Source organism: Balaenoptera borealis, assembly GCF_965194805.1.
Source record: "Balaenoptera borealis genome assembly, chromosome: 1".
Taxonomy (NCBI): Eukaryota; Metazoa; Chordata; class Mammalia; order Artiodactyla; family Balaenopteridae; genus Balaenoptera; species Balaenoptera borealis.
In genome coordinates this window covers 193,500,329-193,517,988 of record NC_138860.1, presented here as the reverse complement: position 1 = coordinate 193,517,988, position 17,660 = coordinate 193,500,329, and the positions used below count along the sequence as shown (strand labels likewise).

General features: G+C 54.8%; 1 protein-coding gene across 6 annotated transcripts in view; it reads right to left on the bottom strand.

Annotated features, from left to right (window-relative positions):
- Window positions 1-4,582: 4,582 nt before the first annotated feature.
- GNB1 (G protein subunit beta 1) overlaps window positions 4,583-17,660 on the bottom strand; it is a 91,932-nt gene continuing 78,854 nt past the window's right edge. For 4 of the 6 annotated variants that reach the window (XM_082404848.1, XM_082404849.1, XM_082404851.1 and 1 more), the window contains 5 exons: window positions 10,705-10,771; window positions 9,027-9,228; window positions 8,174-8,390; window positions 6,502-6,617; window positions 4,583-6,264 (listed from right to left, as the gene is read on the bottom strand). In XM_082404848.1, coding sequence (XP_082260974.1) covers window positions 6,511-6,617; window positions 8,174-8,390; window positions 9,027-9,228; window positions 10,705-10,771 — 593 coding nt within the window. In that variant the 3' untranslated portion in view covers window positions 4,583-6,264; window positions 6,502-6,510. Of the gene's footprint in view, window positions 6,268-6,501; window positions 6,618-8,173; window positions 8,391-9,026; window positions 9,229-10,704; window positions 10,772-17,660 lie in introns of all 6 variants that reach the window. The other 2 variants (XR_014248213.1, XM_082404847.1) reach the window with 2 other exon arrangements.

Here is a 17,660-nt window from a genome sequence, read left to right as displayed (position 1 = left end):
CCGCCAGTGCGCACGCGCGCCCCCGCCTGCCGCGCGCATGCGCCTCCGGCACCATACGCAAGCGCTCCGCGTCCGCCCCGCCCCGCGCGCTTGGGGCGGCCCGCACGGACGCCGGGCCGGGACTAGGGGCGGGGCTGGGGGCGGAGTGGAGGCCTGGCGGGTGGGGCGCGGGGGCAAGGACCGGTGCCGGGCTGGGGGCCGCCGGGTGGGGAGGGGCGTCGGCCCCAGCAGGACCCCTGTTTCCCACTCACCACGCTGTGTCCCAAGCACGTTCGCTGGACCCGGGCCCCGCCCCCATCCGCCATCGCCCCTCCATCCTGCGGGTCAGGTTGGCTGGCAGCAGCCGTCGCCAGTGGTGACACCGTCCCCCGCGGCCTCCGTAACTACCAGGGTGTGGCTCTGCTTAGAAGGAAAGTGTTTTCGGAATCAAAACTCGGTGTGAGCAGCTGCGACAGAACTGCGGCGACCCTCGGCTGCCGGCACAGCTGGAGGGAGCGGCCTGGCCCCGGCCCGGCCCCGGCCCTCGTGGGTCTCGCCCACCCCAAGCAGCCCGGCGGATCCTCGCACACCACCTGGACCTGAGGGGCCCTGGGCCGGGCGTCTCAAGTGGGGCTCCTCGAGGGTGACTTGCCAACACTGTTCTCCCTCCCTCCCCCCATCCCCTCACTGGAGGACCCAGAAAGGAGGGAGGGAGGAAGGGGGCCAAGGGGGAGCTGCGCCCCCGCGCCCCCATGTCCAGGCACGGTGGGTTCCCCCAAGGCGTGCTGAATTGACGCGTTACCCACCACCACGTCAATGAGTCAAGTGTCCCAACGGTGTGCCTAGCTCCTGGGATGCGTCTGTGAATAAGCTGATGCAGGGCCACTGTGGATGAGCCCGGGCGGCTGCCAGCTACCGTTCCTTCTCTACACCGGGGCCTCCCGGACACAGAGCGCCTGGCTCAGGCCATGTGTGGACCGGAGCCCTCTGCAGCAGCCTGGTCTCTAGGTTTCTCCACCCCCATACCTGCTGCTGACAGTTTTCTCTGGCCGGGACTCCTGGCCCTGTGTTGAGAGACCTGGAACACAGCTGGGCACAGCAAAGGACACCTGTCACTGCTGTCCTGGGACCACTGGGCCATGGGGTTATCAAGGGTGTGGAAAGGGGAGCAAGGATGATGGGAATTTGGGGGGATTTCTCAAGCTCCATAACTTCCCCCTCTGGTTATTTTGTAAACCCAACCACTTCCCCAAAGTTACCCCGCAGCCACACCCACAGAAGAGAAAAGCCTTTTGAGCTGTGTTTTTGGATATGATCATTAACATAATACTAATGCTTGGCCAGGCCTCCCAGGAACCTTCTAGAGCACGGACAGTCTGCAGGGAAGGCGGCTCTGGCCTGGTAACTAGCCAAGGTCACACAGCAGGCACCCTTCCTGTGCCCTTTCTAAAAGGAACTTGTGCAGGTGTGTGTCTGTAATCATGGCAGTCTGTCCATTCTGGACCTCAGGCAGAGACCTTGGGCAGGAGCACTTCCCCATTTCAGAAATGAGAAAACGGGGGCTGTGGCTTTCTTCATCCGAGCCTGTTGTGCAATCTCCCAGCAGGCCCTGGGCCCACCCGGGGGATTCCGGAGCCTCCCACTCACACCCCGCAATCCAGAAGGCCAGTGCTGGGAGGGGCACTTTAGGGCCTCCGGAAGTTTCCTAGAGGAGATCCTGCTTGGGCTGAGGGCCAAGGCTGAGCTGGAACGAGCCGGGCAGCAGTGGGGACAGGGAGGGGTCAACAGCAGGGACGCAGGTGGGCGTGGGGGTGGGGGATGGGTGCCAGTCAGGCCAACATGGGCTGTGGGCTGGGCAGACGATGCCGGGTCTGCTTCAGAGGGTCTCAGTGTTCAGGAAAGGCCAGAGGTGTAACCTTTCCCAGTGCCAGAGGTGCAGGATTCTCTTAATCTGGTATTTGTTTCTTTGTGTTCTTTTTCTTAAACATGGCTCTCCTACTGTTTAAACTTTAGACCCCCCAAAACCTGGACCCCTCCTCTTCTGAGGGTTGAAAGATGGGGGACCATAGAGGGTGCAGTGGATAGGGCTGCCTCTCCAAAGCTGGACTCATTCAGGCAGGGGGGTGCCCTTGGATTGGGGGTGCAGGGTGTGGAACTCCTCTTTGGGGTTCTGCTCCCAGCTCTTGGGGAAGTAGGCCTCAGCTGTGCCTGGTGGAGGGGAATGGGGTAGAGGGAGGCTGCTCAGCACCCAAAAAAGGAAGTGGCCAGGGGCCTGGGTGACAGGTGTGGCCGGGAGGCACCGAGGCTCCCTGCGGACAGGGAGTGTCTCAGGCTATCCAGAGGCCACCTTCCGCAGTTCCGGCCTCCAGCCAGCATGCCCTGGACAAGCCCGGCCCCTTGTCCCACTTTTCCCAGCCCTCCCCAGGGGCCAGTGTCTGGAATCACGGACTTGGCGGTCTCCTGGTTGGGCTGGCTTTGGGGTCGGGCAGCCCCTCTTCCTGCCGGGCCACTAAGTGCCAGGCACACAATACTGCAGGAAACAAACCCTCCAGGTGCTTGGGCGGCCTGCTGAAACCCAGGAAGAGCGCTGCCAGAGGGAACCTAGGCCGAGGGAACCGGGCGGGCGGCGCGAGCCTGGGCGGGTGGGTGGGGGGGTCTCTGAGAGCGAAGTCGTGAGCAGCCCCTCCCTGCTCTAGCACCTCACAGACGTGGGACTCGCCAAACTCTCACAAGGTGTCTAGGAGCAGGTGCTCTTGTTGCAGTTTTCACACGGGGAATCAGAGGCACAGAGAGGCCAAGTAACTGGCCCCAGATCACACAGGGAGGACGTGAAGGGGCAGAATTTGGTCGGACTCTAGGAGTGGGGAATGGTGGGGGGAGACAAGCAGAGTGGTGAGGGTGGGGTGGCCTTTTCCTGCTCTCACACATTAGGAGGAAGAGGGGCCGTCGTGGGGGGGAAGGGGGGCGCCGAGGACCCCGCTGTGCGCTCCGCGTGAAGGGTCAGGCATCATGGGTGCTGGTGCCGGGTGGGGTGGACACCTCGAGTGGACGTGAACACTGGGTGCTGGAAGAGGCGGTGAGACCTGACATCGGGGCGCAGGTGACCCTAGAGCTCCCTGCAAGGCCCCAGTTCACGTCCAGCTGCCGAGGGTCTGGCCGGAGCGTGGACATCACACCTGCAACAGGTGTGCCCACCAGAGCCAGCTGCTACCTCAGACACTAGGGGCGGAGGCTGCAGGTGAGGCCGGAGGAAGGAAGGTGGAAGGGCAAGCACCCTGGAGGAGGGTGGGGCAAGGAGATCATCACTTCCCAGGTGCATCCAGGCCCAGGAGGCTGAGGGGTCCCGGGCCTCAAGCGTGAAATCCGAGGCTCACGCCGGGCAGCGCAGTGCGGAACGCGCTTCGCTTCACACCACCGCCTGGCTGTCCTCTCAGTGCCCCCGGACACCTATTTTCAGTGACCACTTTGCTGAGGAGGTGGGGCGACGGCCTCGAGGCCAGCAGAGGGGCTGAGTCTCAGTTCCCCTGGCCCCAGCTCAGAGGGCACCCAGTCTAGCCAGCCCTTGCTGAGGCTCCTATGCCCACCCTGTGCCTGAGGGTGGCCGACAGCAGACATGTCCCTGTGCCAGGATAAAGGCTTGCTTCCTGACCCCAGGAGACCCTCCCTCCCAAGGACTCAGGCTGCCAGCCCAGGGAGCACCTTAGATGCTCTCTGGCATTTTGAGACAGCTGGCAGTGTTAAAATGTGCAAAGAGCAGATTTATTCCAGAGAGATGCGGGGGAGGAGGTTGAAACCTGGCAAACCCACTGTTCGGGCTGTCAACCACCGGGAAACCGCGCCCATGGTCCTTGTAGGAGAGACCCCTGCAATCGCGCCAATCCCACCCACCCCTCCCCACGGGCAAGGCCAGGAGGACCGACTGCCTGTGTCTTCCTGACAATTGGAAAAGGGAGCTTCAGGAGGGAATACTTCCCCCTGAGAGCAGTCTTCACTTACTTATGAGTCTGACCCGTGGGAATTACCAAGTTACCTTTCATAACCTTACACAGAATACTTTGGACTGAAAGAAAATTGTGTCCTTTAGCACGAAGGCACAGAAGGCAGGGCTGGGGTCCAGGGAAGCGGTGGAGTGAGGAGCTTCCTCACTGACATGCAATGAAGTGTTTGCTTTTCACGGGTGTGGGGCAGATGCTCATTTTTTTCTTGCAAGATGCAGGTCTTTTCATTCGGACAAAGATGAAAACTGTTCTATCATCTGAAGGGAAGTATGTCTCTGGAGTAACGTCCTTAGTATCTTAGGGAGGGAAGAGTAAGGGAGGGCCACCAGTAGGGGCAGAGGCTCAGAAGAGGAGAGAAAGGTAGGACAGCCGCTCGGGAGACTGCCACTGCCGGGGGATGAGAGGCCCACGGTCTGGGTGGTGGCAGGGGGCCAGGGCTGGCGGGGTGCTGCTGCTTTGCAGGCCCATCTGAGGACCGGCTGCCCCTTTCATGGACTCTCTGTGAGGGGGACAAAGCACGTGGGCAGAAGAGGGGGCAGCCAGGGGAGGGCAGCTGCCCCCCAGACACCGAAACAGCCCCACAAATGAGCAGCCACGCCAAAATCCCTCATGTCAAACTGCTTTATTACATCTTAAATAACAGTACAGTGAATATAGGATCTATCTTGCATCCAGCTTCCTTGCAGTACACTGACTTTAAAATTAAATACAAAAGGTGAGGGACAGGGTGCAGAGAGCTCTACAGGGGCGCCGAGGGGGGTGGGGGCGGGGTGGGGGGTGCTTGTCCCACTCTCTGCGGGTCCAGGGCGCAGGGCACACAGGATGGTGCAAACACAGGATGGAGAAGCCACTGCTGCCTCTACGGGAGTGCTTGGTGCGGGGAGGAGGCCCGCGCCGTCCCAACGCCACTGCTCCACACTGGACGCGCACAAAACCAGGGACGTCTGCGTGTTAGAAAAATGGTCTGCCTCGGTGCAAAAGGCTGGTTCCACGAGAGAGCCGGGGTCTCCATTCCCTGTACCACCCCGCCCCACCCCCCAATTCCAACAGCAATCGTTTGGAACAGGACTTGTTTTTAAAGGAATAAAGAAAACAGTGAATATCCCGCTAGGTGAGTGTGTAGAGCCGCTGACTGCACGGCTTCCGATGCGATGCGTGTGCACAGAGGAGCAATGGTTACAGCTTTAAAGAGGTTATTTCTGAAAAGAAAGAGAACATCTAAGGACTGAGTCCTATATGCACTTTTGAGCATTTCTACAGCATGCGATTCTAAGAGTAAACCCACCCGATATGGCAAACGATCAAATTTTTTAAAATTTAACTTAGAAAGTTTGAGATCATTATTTTCAAAACATTGATTTGTACATTGTTTCATACACAAATAACTGACTGACTATCCAAGCACAGGACGGGCACCTCGCTTGAGAACAGAGGCTCCTGACGGTCAGGGTGGGGCACAGGGTAGTGTCGCGCTGTTGCTGTTGTATGAACTTCCCTCCAGCTTCACAAGGAGACCCAAGGTGAGATTAAAACTGAACTGAGAAGGTAGAGGGGGCGGGCTGGGGCGCAAAGGTGCCTGATGGTGTCCACTGTTCGTCCACGGCGCGTGCTCGGTTCCTTGACTTCTCAGCGTCATCCTTCTATGCCGTGTGTGCACACAACGATCATGTGACACGAGACGAAAAGTAAAAAAACTAGGGACTAAATTTACATCATTCACAATTCCAGAGAGGCTGCACTAGACCCTCTTTCTCTGTTTAACTACTGAACAGAAAGGAATATATTTTAAGAAGGAAATATGAATGTCTGCAAAATCCTGTTACAAACACAACCTGAAACTTAGAATCAATTACAAGATGAAGTCCTCAACTTGTTTTTCATGAACATCACAAAACAGGATCACTGATCTAGAATTCAAAGAAACTAGTAAAAAAGTATGTCTGTCTTACAATTACACTCAAGTTTACCTTCTGGTTAACATTTTTATTATAGTATTTCCTTTTAAATTCATTCAAGACAAAAAAAAAAAAAAAAAGAAAAGAAAAAAAAAAAACAAAGACAATGGTCCCGGAAGGAATGCACGATTTGTTTTAGTTTACAGCACAGAGATTCTTCTCTTAATGGGAATTGTGCTCTTGGTTTCAGCAATAAGTGAAGGGAAAAGGTCTTGCCCTTTTGAAGTTCTGAGGGGTGCAGGGCGTCCGCGTTAGTAGGGGTGGATTGGAAATGCTATCACTGTAACGCTCCAAGGTTGGAATGGTCTTCCAGTCACAGCGGCGTCCACCTGCTGCTTTAAACAGAGTTTAGAGAAACGTGAAGAGAAACAGAACACCCTGGTGCAGGTGCACAGTCAGTATGACGGCTGCACCCGCTCGCGGCTGAGGGCACAGAAGTGCTCCAAGCTGACACCAATGCTCACCTGCCCACAAGTCCAGATCAACTACATCCAAATTAATCTTAGAAACCCCGACCCACAATTTCATACGTAGAGCTACAGCAGGAAGGGCACGGGGCTGCTCCTTACCTGTTGGTGTTAGTTCCAGATCTTGAGGAAGCTGTCCCAGGACCCTGTTGCCACGGCCATCCCGTCGTCAGTCACCCCCAGGCAGCTGACGCGGTTGTCATGCCCGGCCAAGACCCCTGGGAGCAGATGACAGCATGGTCACCCCTGGATCCAGCCACTCCCTGAAGCAGACCCAGAAGCCCCCAAGGTTCAGTCCCTGCCAGGCCTCAGTGGTGAGGAAAGGACACCAGGAAGGAGAGGAAGCCTGGTCAAGTGGAAACTAAACTGAAGCTCACGCCCACTCTTGTCCAAGGCGAGGAAGGGTCAGCGTGCTCCTCTCCCATGGTGGACGTGCCCACGGCAGCGGGAGGGATTCAAACAGAAGGAAAACACACTGGAGAACCTGGCAACGTGTCTGTTATCAAGACACGTGGATGACAGCATGACAACAAGGAACATACACAACTGAAAGGCACAAACACACCCACTCAACAACCTAGGGCCTCTTGCACCGATTCCTGAACACTCCCGACAATAAAAAGCTTAAATAGAAAATGCAACAGGGGACTTCCCTGGTGGCGCAGTGGTTAAGAATCTGCCTGCCAGTTCAGGGGACACGGGTTCCAGCCCTGGTCCGAGAAGATCCCACAAGCCGCAGACCAACTAAGTCCGTGCGCCACAACTACTGAGCCTGGGCTCTAGAGCCCGTGCACCACAACTACTGAGCCCACGTGCCACAACTACTGAAGCCCGTGCGCCTAGAGCCCATGCTCCACAACAAGAGAAGCCACCGCAACGAGAAGCCCGCGCACCACAACGAAGAGCAGCCCCCACTCGCTGCAACTAGAGAAAGCCTGTGCGCAGCAACGAAGACCCAATGCAGCCAAAATAAATAAATAAATAAATAAATTTATTTAAAAGAAGCAACAGAAAGCACAACAAAAATACAGCACGAGAGTGAAGGCTGTAGGCTGTTCTTCATTTGTTCGTGATGCCCGGGGCCTGGTGCAGAGCACAGAATACAGAAGGTTGGTGATGGACGCTGAGGGAGGGCCTTTGGGATATCACAGAGTGAACCCCACCCCCCAAGACAGGGCCTCCTGTCGACACTCAGCAGTCATCAGCCAGAAAGTTCCACATTTTTCCAGAGGAATCCGAGCCACATCTCAGAGCACCCCCATGCGCCTCCTGCATTCCTCTGAGTGTCAGCAGGCACTGTCAGGGCAGAGGCCGCGGGCGCCGGGGGCACGTGGGGGAGCAGGAGAGGCAAGAGGGGCTCAATGCAGAGCAGGAAGCAGATCCACCCAGAGCGGGAGGCCATGGGCTCGGAGCCACGCTCCCTTCCCCACCCTCTCCGGCACTGAAGACCCCATGAGCATCGATTCATGCGCCTGAACCCCCGTCTTCAACACTGCAAGTTCTCATCTTTTGCACAACCTGCGTTTTAATGCACTTGAGAGCGACACACCTCTTGCCTGCCTCTCACGTGTGAGCTCCAGTCTGTGCTTCCAACGTGCCCGACGGGAGGGGGGCCGTGAAGACCAAGTGGCTGGCCCATTCCTGCCCACCGTGTGCCGCCGCCGAGAGCCCGCCGCCACTGGCCTGCCTCCCGTCCCCGTGCCGGGCCTACATATCTCAGCTCGCGTGTGGCCCGTCCGTGCTGGTGAGCTGGCGAGGCGCAGCAGCTGCCTACCTGCCCTGTCGGCCTTGAGGGCGTCCCAGACGTTGCAGTTGAAGTCGTCGTACCCTGCGAGGAGGAGGCGCCCGCTCTTGGAGAAGGAGACGGAGGTGATCCCGCAGATGATGTTGTCATGGGAATAAGTCATGAGCTCCTGATCCGCACGGAGGTCGAACAGCCTGCAGGTAGCGTCGTCCGAGCCAGTGGCAAACGCATTGCCGTTTGGAAAGAACTGGAGAGAGAAAGCAAACCAAGACGATTTGCAAACGCACAGAAAGAAATACTGGAAACGTAAACTGCCTGACAGCAGAGTGACTGCAGGCCCCGCACGGGGGTGGCGCGACGTGCTCGTCCTCCCCGAAGAGCCGGCTTCCCCTCCCCACCCCGTCCTCCCAAGGAGGCAGCAGGAGCGTGGCCATCACCGACGGGCTGGGCTCCTTGCAGGCCGCCGGCCGCCAGGCTGAGCCCAGGGAGGACGGCTCCTCGCGAGGCCGGGCCCACCGGTCAGGGTGCCGGGGACAAGGGCAGGCTGCCTCAACCGCCGTGCCCCACGCGCCCCCGCAGAGCTGGGCCAACGGGCTCAGCTGCGGCACTGCCTGTCCCCTGACGGGGGAAGCCGCGTGATATAGTCACTGGTCACCCCGAGACCGGGAGATACGCCAGGCCTCAGCAAGGACAGATCAAGTCACGGCTAAGTCTCCCACAGGGAGTTTTTTTCAATTTGACTGTATCTGCATAGAAAAGAGAGACCATCTAACCCTGAAAACATTTCCAAATTTGAAGATGCAGCCCGTGGCTCCAGAGCAGGACTCTAACGTGCTAACGGCCGGCGAAGGGCCCCCGACCCGCACCTCGGACCCCAACTCACACAGATGGCGTTGATGTCGGACTCGTGGCCGGTGAAGGTCTGCCGGCACATCCCTTCTCGCACGTCCCAGAGTTTGGCTGAAGCATCACAAGCACCAGAGACAAACAGTCTGGTGTCCGGAGCAAGCGAAAGGCTCATGACATCGCCGGTGTGTCCAGTGAACGTGGTCGTCTGCTGGCCGGTCTCAATGTCCCACAGGGCACTGGAGCAGAGCAATGACAGCGGTCACCCCACTTGCTCAGGAGACCAGTCCCGTGACAAACGGTCCTTCAAACCCCCCAGGACTGCAGTAAACGTCTGCACTTAAGACAAATCTAAAACCTGTAATGCGACTTTGTTTAGAGGGGTTTGTTACAAAGCAAACGAATAAACACAATAAACAAACACAATACAGATGAGCACACGCCCACGGGCTTTATGGAACTGTGATTTCCACGTCAACTCAAACACCAACAAAAGAGGGAGCCCGAGTCCCTTTCAAGGAGGGATGCATGCGGCCCCCGCGTGGGCTCAACGAGGGGCAGCAGGAAGCTCCCGGCTGCCATCCCAGGCTGGACAGAAAACGCGCTCTCTGCTGCTGCCAGCTCCATGCCCTCCAGGGTCCCACGGGCTGGGATGAGGAGATGACGGCCCTTAACTGGGGTCACTCAGCGGCAGCAGAGCTAAGCTCGGGCCCGCAGCCGTCAGCGCGGGTGGCTACACGGAGGGCAGTCAAAGGTGAGACACAGCAGCGCCGCGAGGACAGCATGTGCTGTTTCTGTGCTTCACCCACAGAAGCAACGCCACCGGAAGCTGCTCATTTCCCGTAAGCCTCGCAGAAAACCTGGCTCAGCCCAACCACCCAAATCCAAGCGTGCAGGGCCCCTTGCTAGGGCCTGAGGGATGACAGAAGGAAGCAAGACATTCCCAGGGTCTGAAAAACATCGCTCATGAATGAAAAAGCTTTCAAAAATATCTTCTAATACAGAAATTCTTCCCCAACTGACAGTCCAGATAGACTATAAATCTTTGGTGAACCTATGGACATACATAAAAAGGACACCTTATGAAACAGGACCCAGCCGGGGCACCCCCTGTCCCCTGCGTGGCCCGCTGGCTCCTGACCACCACATGCCTCAAAGGACCAGAATAACCCACAAGGAGAGTTTAAGCCTAAAATGACTCAACTATCTAAAGATTTAAAAGGATATGCTTTGGTGCTTCGAGTGAAAACATTACAGAGGTTTACATAGTCTATCCAAAAATAGGGTGAAACTCTAAAAATTAATTAGTTTGATATAATTCACGTGAAATTGTGACAAGTGACAAGCTTTTTAAAGCTGTGCTCAGAGTCCACAGTGAGGCAGCGCTCGCCTAAGAGAGGGAGTAAAGCACACCCACTCCCCCAAGCGCTACTGAAAGGTAGCCTGGAAAGGTAAAATATGCAGGGGGAGAAAAGAAAAGGGGGCATTTCATGCAAAACTGTAGTTTCAAAATCAGTTGTTAGCTGTTCAAAATCGAACTCTGAGCTTTAAAATCTGCACAGAGCACCATGAATCCACCCATCGCTCACTGCCACCTGTGTCTGAAGCCTCCTGGCCATTTCCAGTTAAAATGGCCTAACTGAGAACTCCCCTGCATCTTGAGCTACGGGCCAAGGCGAGCAGCATTAAGACAGGTCTGGTGCTCAAGTACTCACCAGGTGGTGTCTCCAGAGCTGGTAACAATCTGATTGTCATCCAGAAAACGGCAGCAGGACAGGTAACCTGGAAAACAGACCCACACGATGGCCCCAGCCTTCGAGCCCCCGACTCTATGATCTCATAAATGGAAAAACACGTTGGCAGAGCAACTATGGCGGGAAGGTCCACAGCAAGGGGAAACAAATACCTCGTCCACCACCCTCTGACCCCTGCCGTGTGTGCTGCAAAGAGGAAGAAAGCAGCACAGACAACACGCACTGCTGGGCAAGAGCCAGAGCCCGGACAGGCCGGTGCAGCCCCAGGCCCAGAGGACTGGACTCCGGGTGAGCACGGCGCCCCAGGAGGCTCGGGAGGCAAGCGCACCCGTCCGCCCCTGCCCTTTTGGACACGTTGGGAGGAGCAGGGGCGGAGGGTCTGCAGGGGCCAGCCAGAGCCAGAGATGAGGATGGGCGTGGGGGCGGATTTGTTTTCTACGGGACAAGCGCTGGCGTCAAACATCAGTGTGGAAACAGCTGCGTCTCCTGAGCGCCCCCAGCCACCCCTCTGAGCACACAGGAGGCGAGGCAGAGCTGGGGCTGAGGCCAGATGCCCAGCCTGGATCAGCTTTTGGAATAAGAAAGGGCAAACACAAAGAAAATCCATTTTGCGGGACCTCCATGTGACTTCTACTGAACTAGCCCCTGTTTACCATGACCTCTGCTTTTGTCTTAGTGTAAGTGACCCTGAGAACTGCACGTGCAAAGTAAGCACACCTGCCCCCGGAAGACCCAGGGGATGGTGGCAGAGCAGCCCCTGCCCCCAGCAGGCTGGGCTCTTGCCAGGGAGAAGCATGCCTGCCAGGTCTTCCCAGGCCACACCAGAGCCACGTGTGACGCTGTGTCAATCAGTAAGATCAAAGACAAAATACAAAGAGGAGGCCCACTGAAGGCTGCTGATGTGGAAAGTATAAGAATATTGGGAAAATAAAGCACTTATCTAACATATTACTGTACTGTCTCCCATAGAAAAAACAGAGAGAACAATTTCAAAATATCAACTACGTGCCTAGACAAGGACCTGTGGTCAAGTGCTCCCTGGAGGCCACATCACGTCCACAGGACACCAGGGACCACACGGGCGCCCTCAGCCGCCCTGAGGGGCTCTCTTCCCGCTGAGTCTCAGCCCAAGCTCCGCTCTGAGAACAGCACTTACTTCCTGGCACACTCTCACCCTCGCTCAAGCCAGCCTTCTGGGAACCAGCCCTGGGACCCTCACACCCGCCATCACAGCACTAGGCTGTCTGACTTGGGATCACAGCAGACAGGGAGGAGCATCGTGGAGACCCCAGCACCACCTGGTCTCACACAGGGCCAGACAGGGGCACTCCTAGGTCAACAGCACAAAGAAACACGACCTCAAAGATGACCTCTGTCCCACCTCGTGCAGGCAGCGGTCCAGGCCCAGGGAGTCCACGAGCTTCCCGCCCCCAGGACCAGAGGCTGCCGGCTACAGCCTCGGCTCTCGAGCACTAGCAACCTGCGCTGGCCTCTTCAGGGCCTCAGACGGTCAGCACACGTCAGCTGGCTGACCCTCAGGAGCCAGGCAGGCTGCGGGAAATGACCACATCTACAAAACCACACACAGTACCTGGGGATCACAAATGCTGTTAAGACTCCAGGACGCAAGCAGATGAAGACGAGGGGCGGGGCAGCACACACGGAGCCCGGCCTGGTCCTGGGGCGAGGGCGTCTCGGGGACCTAAGAGACTGCGTGTGGACAGCACTGAGGTGGCTTTGCTGTTCGTTTTCTAACTTCCTGTAGTTTGAGCTTTCAAAATATACACAGTTGACCCCGAACAACATGTGGGCCGGGGGTGCCAGCCTCCTCGAGGCTGAAAATCTGCACAGAACTTAGAGTCGGCCCTCGTGACAGCGGTTCCTCGGTCTCCTTGGGGACGGAGCCCACCTGGGCTCCTGTGTGCTGTATTTGGAGAAAAACCTCAGGTGTAAGTGCACCAGTACCGTTCAAACCTGTGTTGTTCAAGGGTCAACCCTATCCAGATACTACTTTTCATTAGGCAAAGTCAGAGCTGCTGGCTCATAACTCACTTTTTTGGTCTCTGTATTTTGTACATTGAGGGAAAAAGACAATAACCAGGTGGATATTATATTTTTTACAAAAACCTTTTTTCCTCCCAGAAAGAAAAGGTGGGAACCAGCTTTTCTTTTTATATTTATTTATTTGGCTGTGCCGAGTCTTAGTTGCGGCATGCAGGATCTAGTTCCCTGACCAGGGGTCAGACCCAGGCCCCCTGCACTGGGAGCACGGAGTCTTAACCACTGGACCACCAGGGAAGTCCCGGAACCAGCTTTTAAATTAGGTTAACAAACAAGTACTGAGCATCAAGGCTCAACAGCCCTGAGACGGGAACTCACCAACCATGAACACCAGACCGTCCAGCCGGCGGGCTCGGCAGCCGACCCCACAAGCTCAGCGTCCCAGGAGGCCAGTGACGCCCCGTGTGCACGGGGACCATCAAGGGGCACCCGGGCTCCGGGGAAGCCTGCGGGGCCGTTCTCGTTGGGAGGCGGGCAGTGGCTTCAGAGTAGGCCCGATTCTCAGCGCAGCTGCTAACCTGCAGTGCATGGTCCCGTGAGCTGGCTCACGAGCCCCAGCCTTCCCAGAGGAGCTGGGATCAATCCAGAGAATCATCGGGAGGAACAGAGCTGTCTGCACATTTAAGTTCTCAACGAACGGTGGCAGTTACTGTCTTTGCTTATATAAGAGCGAGCAAACTCCCTGAAGGGGCTGTGTGAGTGTGTGTGTGTGTCCTCAGCAGAAGGGTGGCTGGCCCAGTGGCGCTGCTGCCTTACGAAGGCCTCCAGAGGGGCAGGGAAAACAGACCCTGACAAAAGTGGGCACGAAGTGTGGAGGTGCCAGGCCTCACGGAGACAAGTGGCAGCGGGACACAGGCGCGCTGGGGACAGCCTGGCGCGGGGACGAGCTGGCAGCAGTCCAGAGGGGAGGAGGCTTGAAGTGAGGCAGGGCAGGCGCTCAGGTCAAGGACCCGTGGGAGGGAAGGGGGACGGTCTCATGACAGTGTGTCGCTGAATGGGAACCTGGTCCAGAGAGGCAGACGAGCTCACCTCCTCACCCAGAGGGCAGCTGACCCAGACGGCAAAGCCGAAGACCAGTGTGCACAGACACGTGAGCCGCTGCGAGTGCTGCCCCGGCAAACGGCTCAGCCAAGGGAACTCACCCCGAGAACACAGTCATGGCCTGAGAAGTCACTTCTCTGCAAGAACAGTATTTACAGCCACAACACGCGCACTAGTGCCAAGCTGGGAACTGCTGCAATGACCGACGACAGGGACAAATCAGCGCACCTTACAACGGAACCCTCTCCAACTCTGCAGGACAACACTGCAGTTCTGGGTGGGATTAGAAGTTAAAAACACAGAAGAAGAAATGTTACTTTCCCAACTTTCTACGGTGAATCACGCTGGCAGTCTTAGCCCAGCCGGCACCTGGGGGAGGCGGGGGCAGCTGGCTGGGTGGGGAGGGAAAGCCGCCGACCCACTCGGAGGTGCACAGGGGAGTGGAGACCGGGAGCAGAGGGTGCATTCTCTGAGCAGCTCCGTGAAAAGGAAAGAGCCACAACGAAGTAACATGAAGGCCTGCGAGCGAGGAAACGCCACCCCAAAGAGACAAACCCAGAAACTGCTGATGCCAAAGGACAAGCACCTAGCAGCAGGCCGGGTGCATCCGTCCACCCGGAGGTTCACGCATCCTCTCAGGCTGAATGCAGGCACAGCCAGGACTGGTGGCCAGCCTGGGAGAGGGGGCTCTTGCTGCTGGGGGGCTGAGCCGGCGGCACAGTCTGTGAGGTCAGGAAGTGAGCAGTGGGGTCTGAGTTTCCCAGGCCGCGCCCACAGAAAGCCTACAACTGCCGTCACGTTAACTAACTGCCCTCAGAACAGGCTGCCGGAGAGCAGCACAGTGTGGCCCGGAGCAGAACTGCGGGACACGTCTTTCCTCCCAGAGCGGGGCCTGCTGGCGCCTGTCAGGAAAGAAGCAACTAACAGGCCAGGGGGCCCGTCCACTGTGCTTTCACGTGCATTCAAGCCCTGGGCAGCATGGACAAATCTTCCCTGGAAGACGAAATTTTAGCCACCGCAAGGGCTTCTGGCAGGAGTACAAGGCAGTCGTGTCACCCCCAGGAAACCTCTGGCTAAATTCTTGACCATGGTGATCTCAGAAAGGGTAAATGTGTCTGCACTGCGATGGGAGGTTTACGAAAGGAGAATGAGCTTTTAGGGAATTACTAATTTCTCAAATATACAATCTAACGCCTTTGTATTATTATTTTCACCAAGAGAGCACTCGGCAAGTTTTATTCTATACGTGATATATTCATAGTAACAGCAACAATGATAAATGTTCCGTCTCAATCGTTGTGAATTCATTCCATTAACCATTTCTAGAGGGCATCCTTTACTCCTTAAGATAGAAACTTAAAAGGCAAAACACCAGAAGACAGAACGCCATCTGATGTTTGCTCTCTCAAGTATTGCTAGCGTTTCCAAAGCCTGGGTGGCCAACTCTAGAGAAGGAAGCTTCTGTTTGTTCCATATGGGCCCTTGTATTTTCTGGAAACAACAGCAACACAAAACTGACCACCAAGAGCCTCTCTCCTGAAACTGAGCGCAGAGACTCGATTCCCGCCCTCACTCCATCAGACACCATCTGAGGGCTTGGGGAGACTGCTGAGAAGAACACCAAGAGTGGTTTTCTGCGCAACTGAGTCTCTAAGACTCTACGACAAAATGTCCCAACCACAGCTTGACAAAGAGCTCTCAACTTAAGGCTCGGGCCAGCGAGAGACGCCTGAGTGATGAGCACTCGCGTCATCCGACGGAGGCTTAGAGGGACCGAGACAAGATGTAGACCGCTCGTCCTCAAATCTGATGAACCCACTAACCGTTCACACCTTTACCCCCCGACTAAAGTGAGGCTATTTGAATTTATCAAATTTTAACCTTTATTGATGTGAAGCTGAATTATGTGTCATGTCTGAAGAAAGTCACAAATACTCTTAAGAGGCCAAACGTTTAAAAAAACACTACCACTCAACTCCCGAAGAAGTAAAATTTCATGATACATGAAGGAAACAAAATTTCTAAAACATTCTAATACTAGTTTATTTTTTTGTTTCAGCAAATAAAGTGTTAAAAAATTAAAAAGATTTAATTAAAAATGGAAGTCCATACACTGAATCTGATAAGAGATTGGTAAACAGTAAGAATGTGTTTTTTAATGTGCTGTGAGTTCATCAACGCTGTAAGCAAAGTGGTTTAGGAAGGGTGCTCACTGGACAGAATCCCCAGTTTACAAGGATGGGGCAGGCAGCCTAGGCTGGGTTCCGAGAAGGGGGGTTCCCACCCCCAGGAGCAACCTTCCCACAGAAACCACCACAAGCTCTGGACAAATATAAAAACAAAAACCTGAAAGCACTGGAAGCAGAAGCAGACAAACCGAAGGGGAGCCTCTGCACTTGGAAGGAAAGAGAGGCGCTGGGTGAGCTTGCTTTTCAACAAGCTCGTGTGCCCTGTGCCTGAGGGCACGCCCCCTCTTGCAGCCACACCTCAGATGCAGATCTATGGCCCAACCTTCTTGAACAGCCAGTAGATAGGGTTCTGGTCAACCATAACTGGAAAGTGAAAGAAGGAAACCTAGAAAGGAGAAAGCCACAGAAGGCCCTAAAAATCACACACCTACTGCCCCAACATCTGTCCGAACCACACAGGCAAGACAGCTGCTCCCACACGGCTGTGTGGCTGCTCCCAACGGAACCAAATGGCAGAGCTTCAGGGGAACAGAGTCTGCACAAAGCCCAGGACACAAGTCAAAATCACTAGATGTACCAAGAAGCAGGAAAATGTCACCCATATTCAAGAGAAAAGAGCCACCAGGACCAAACCTCAAGGGATTAGTTGCTAGAACTGGCAGGTAAGAATTTCAAAGCCAGCTCTTGGAACTATGCCCAAGGATCCTAAATATGCTCATAATAAATAGACAGGAAACGTCAGCAGAAAAATAAGGACTATTTTTTTGAAAAAGCAAACGAATTCTAGAACTGAAAAATAGAACATCTGGCATATATGGCTTGCTGGGTAGTCTTAACAACACACTGGAGGTGACAGAAGTCACGTGTACTGGAGGACAGCTCTGGAGAAGCGGGAGATGGAATAAACAAGAACAGAACCGTAGGAACCTAAGAGACGATGTGAACATGAACCCACTGGAGTACAAAAAGACAGAGAACAAAGAACAGAAAATGGATTTCTAATATTTCCCAAATTTAGTGAAAGACAAAACTTTACAAATTCAAGGTGCTAAAGCACAATAAACAAAGAAAGTCACTCCAAGGCACATCACAAACTGTTAAAAAACAAAAATCTTTAAAGTGCTAAAAGAAAATAATACCAACCCAGGATTAAATATATCCAGCAAAAATTTCTTGAAGAATGAAGGATAATCGACATTTTCAGATAAATGAAAACAGAGAGAATTCACTGCTAGAAGACCTGCACTAACAGTAAAAAATGGTAAAGCAAGTTCATCAGGCTGAAGGGAACCCGAAGAAAGCTCACGTCTTCAGGAGGAATGACTAGTGCTACCGATGGTAAAGATTTGAGTAAATGTAAAAGACGATTCAAACTTCTTCAAGTGGCTAAGAACATTTAAAGGAAAAAAATATAACAATATATTGTGGGGCTTATAACACATGGAGATGCAGCACCTACGAAAACTTCATAAAGAATGAGGAAGGGCAGAAAACGGGTATTTATGGCCACAAGATTCTTGTATTTCATATAAATGGATACAATATAACTCTGAGCGCACCATGAAAAATTATGAATGTACATTGTAATCCCTACATAACCCTTTTTTGGAGGTAACCAGAAAAGCC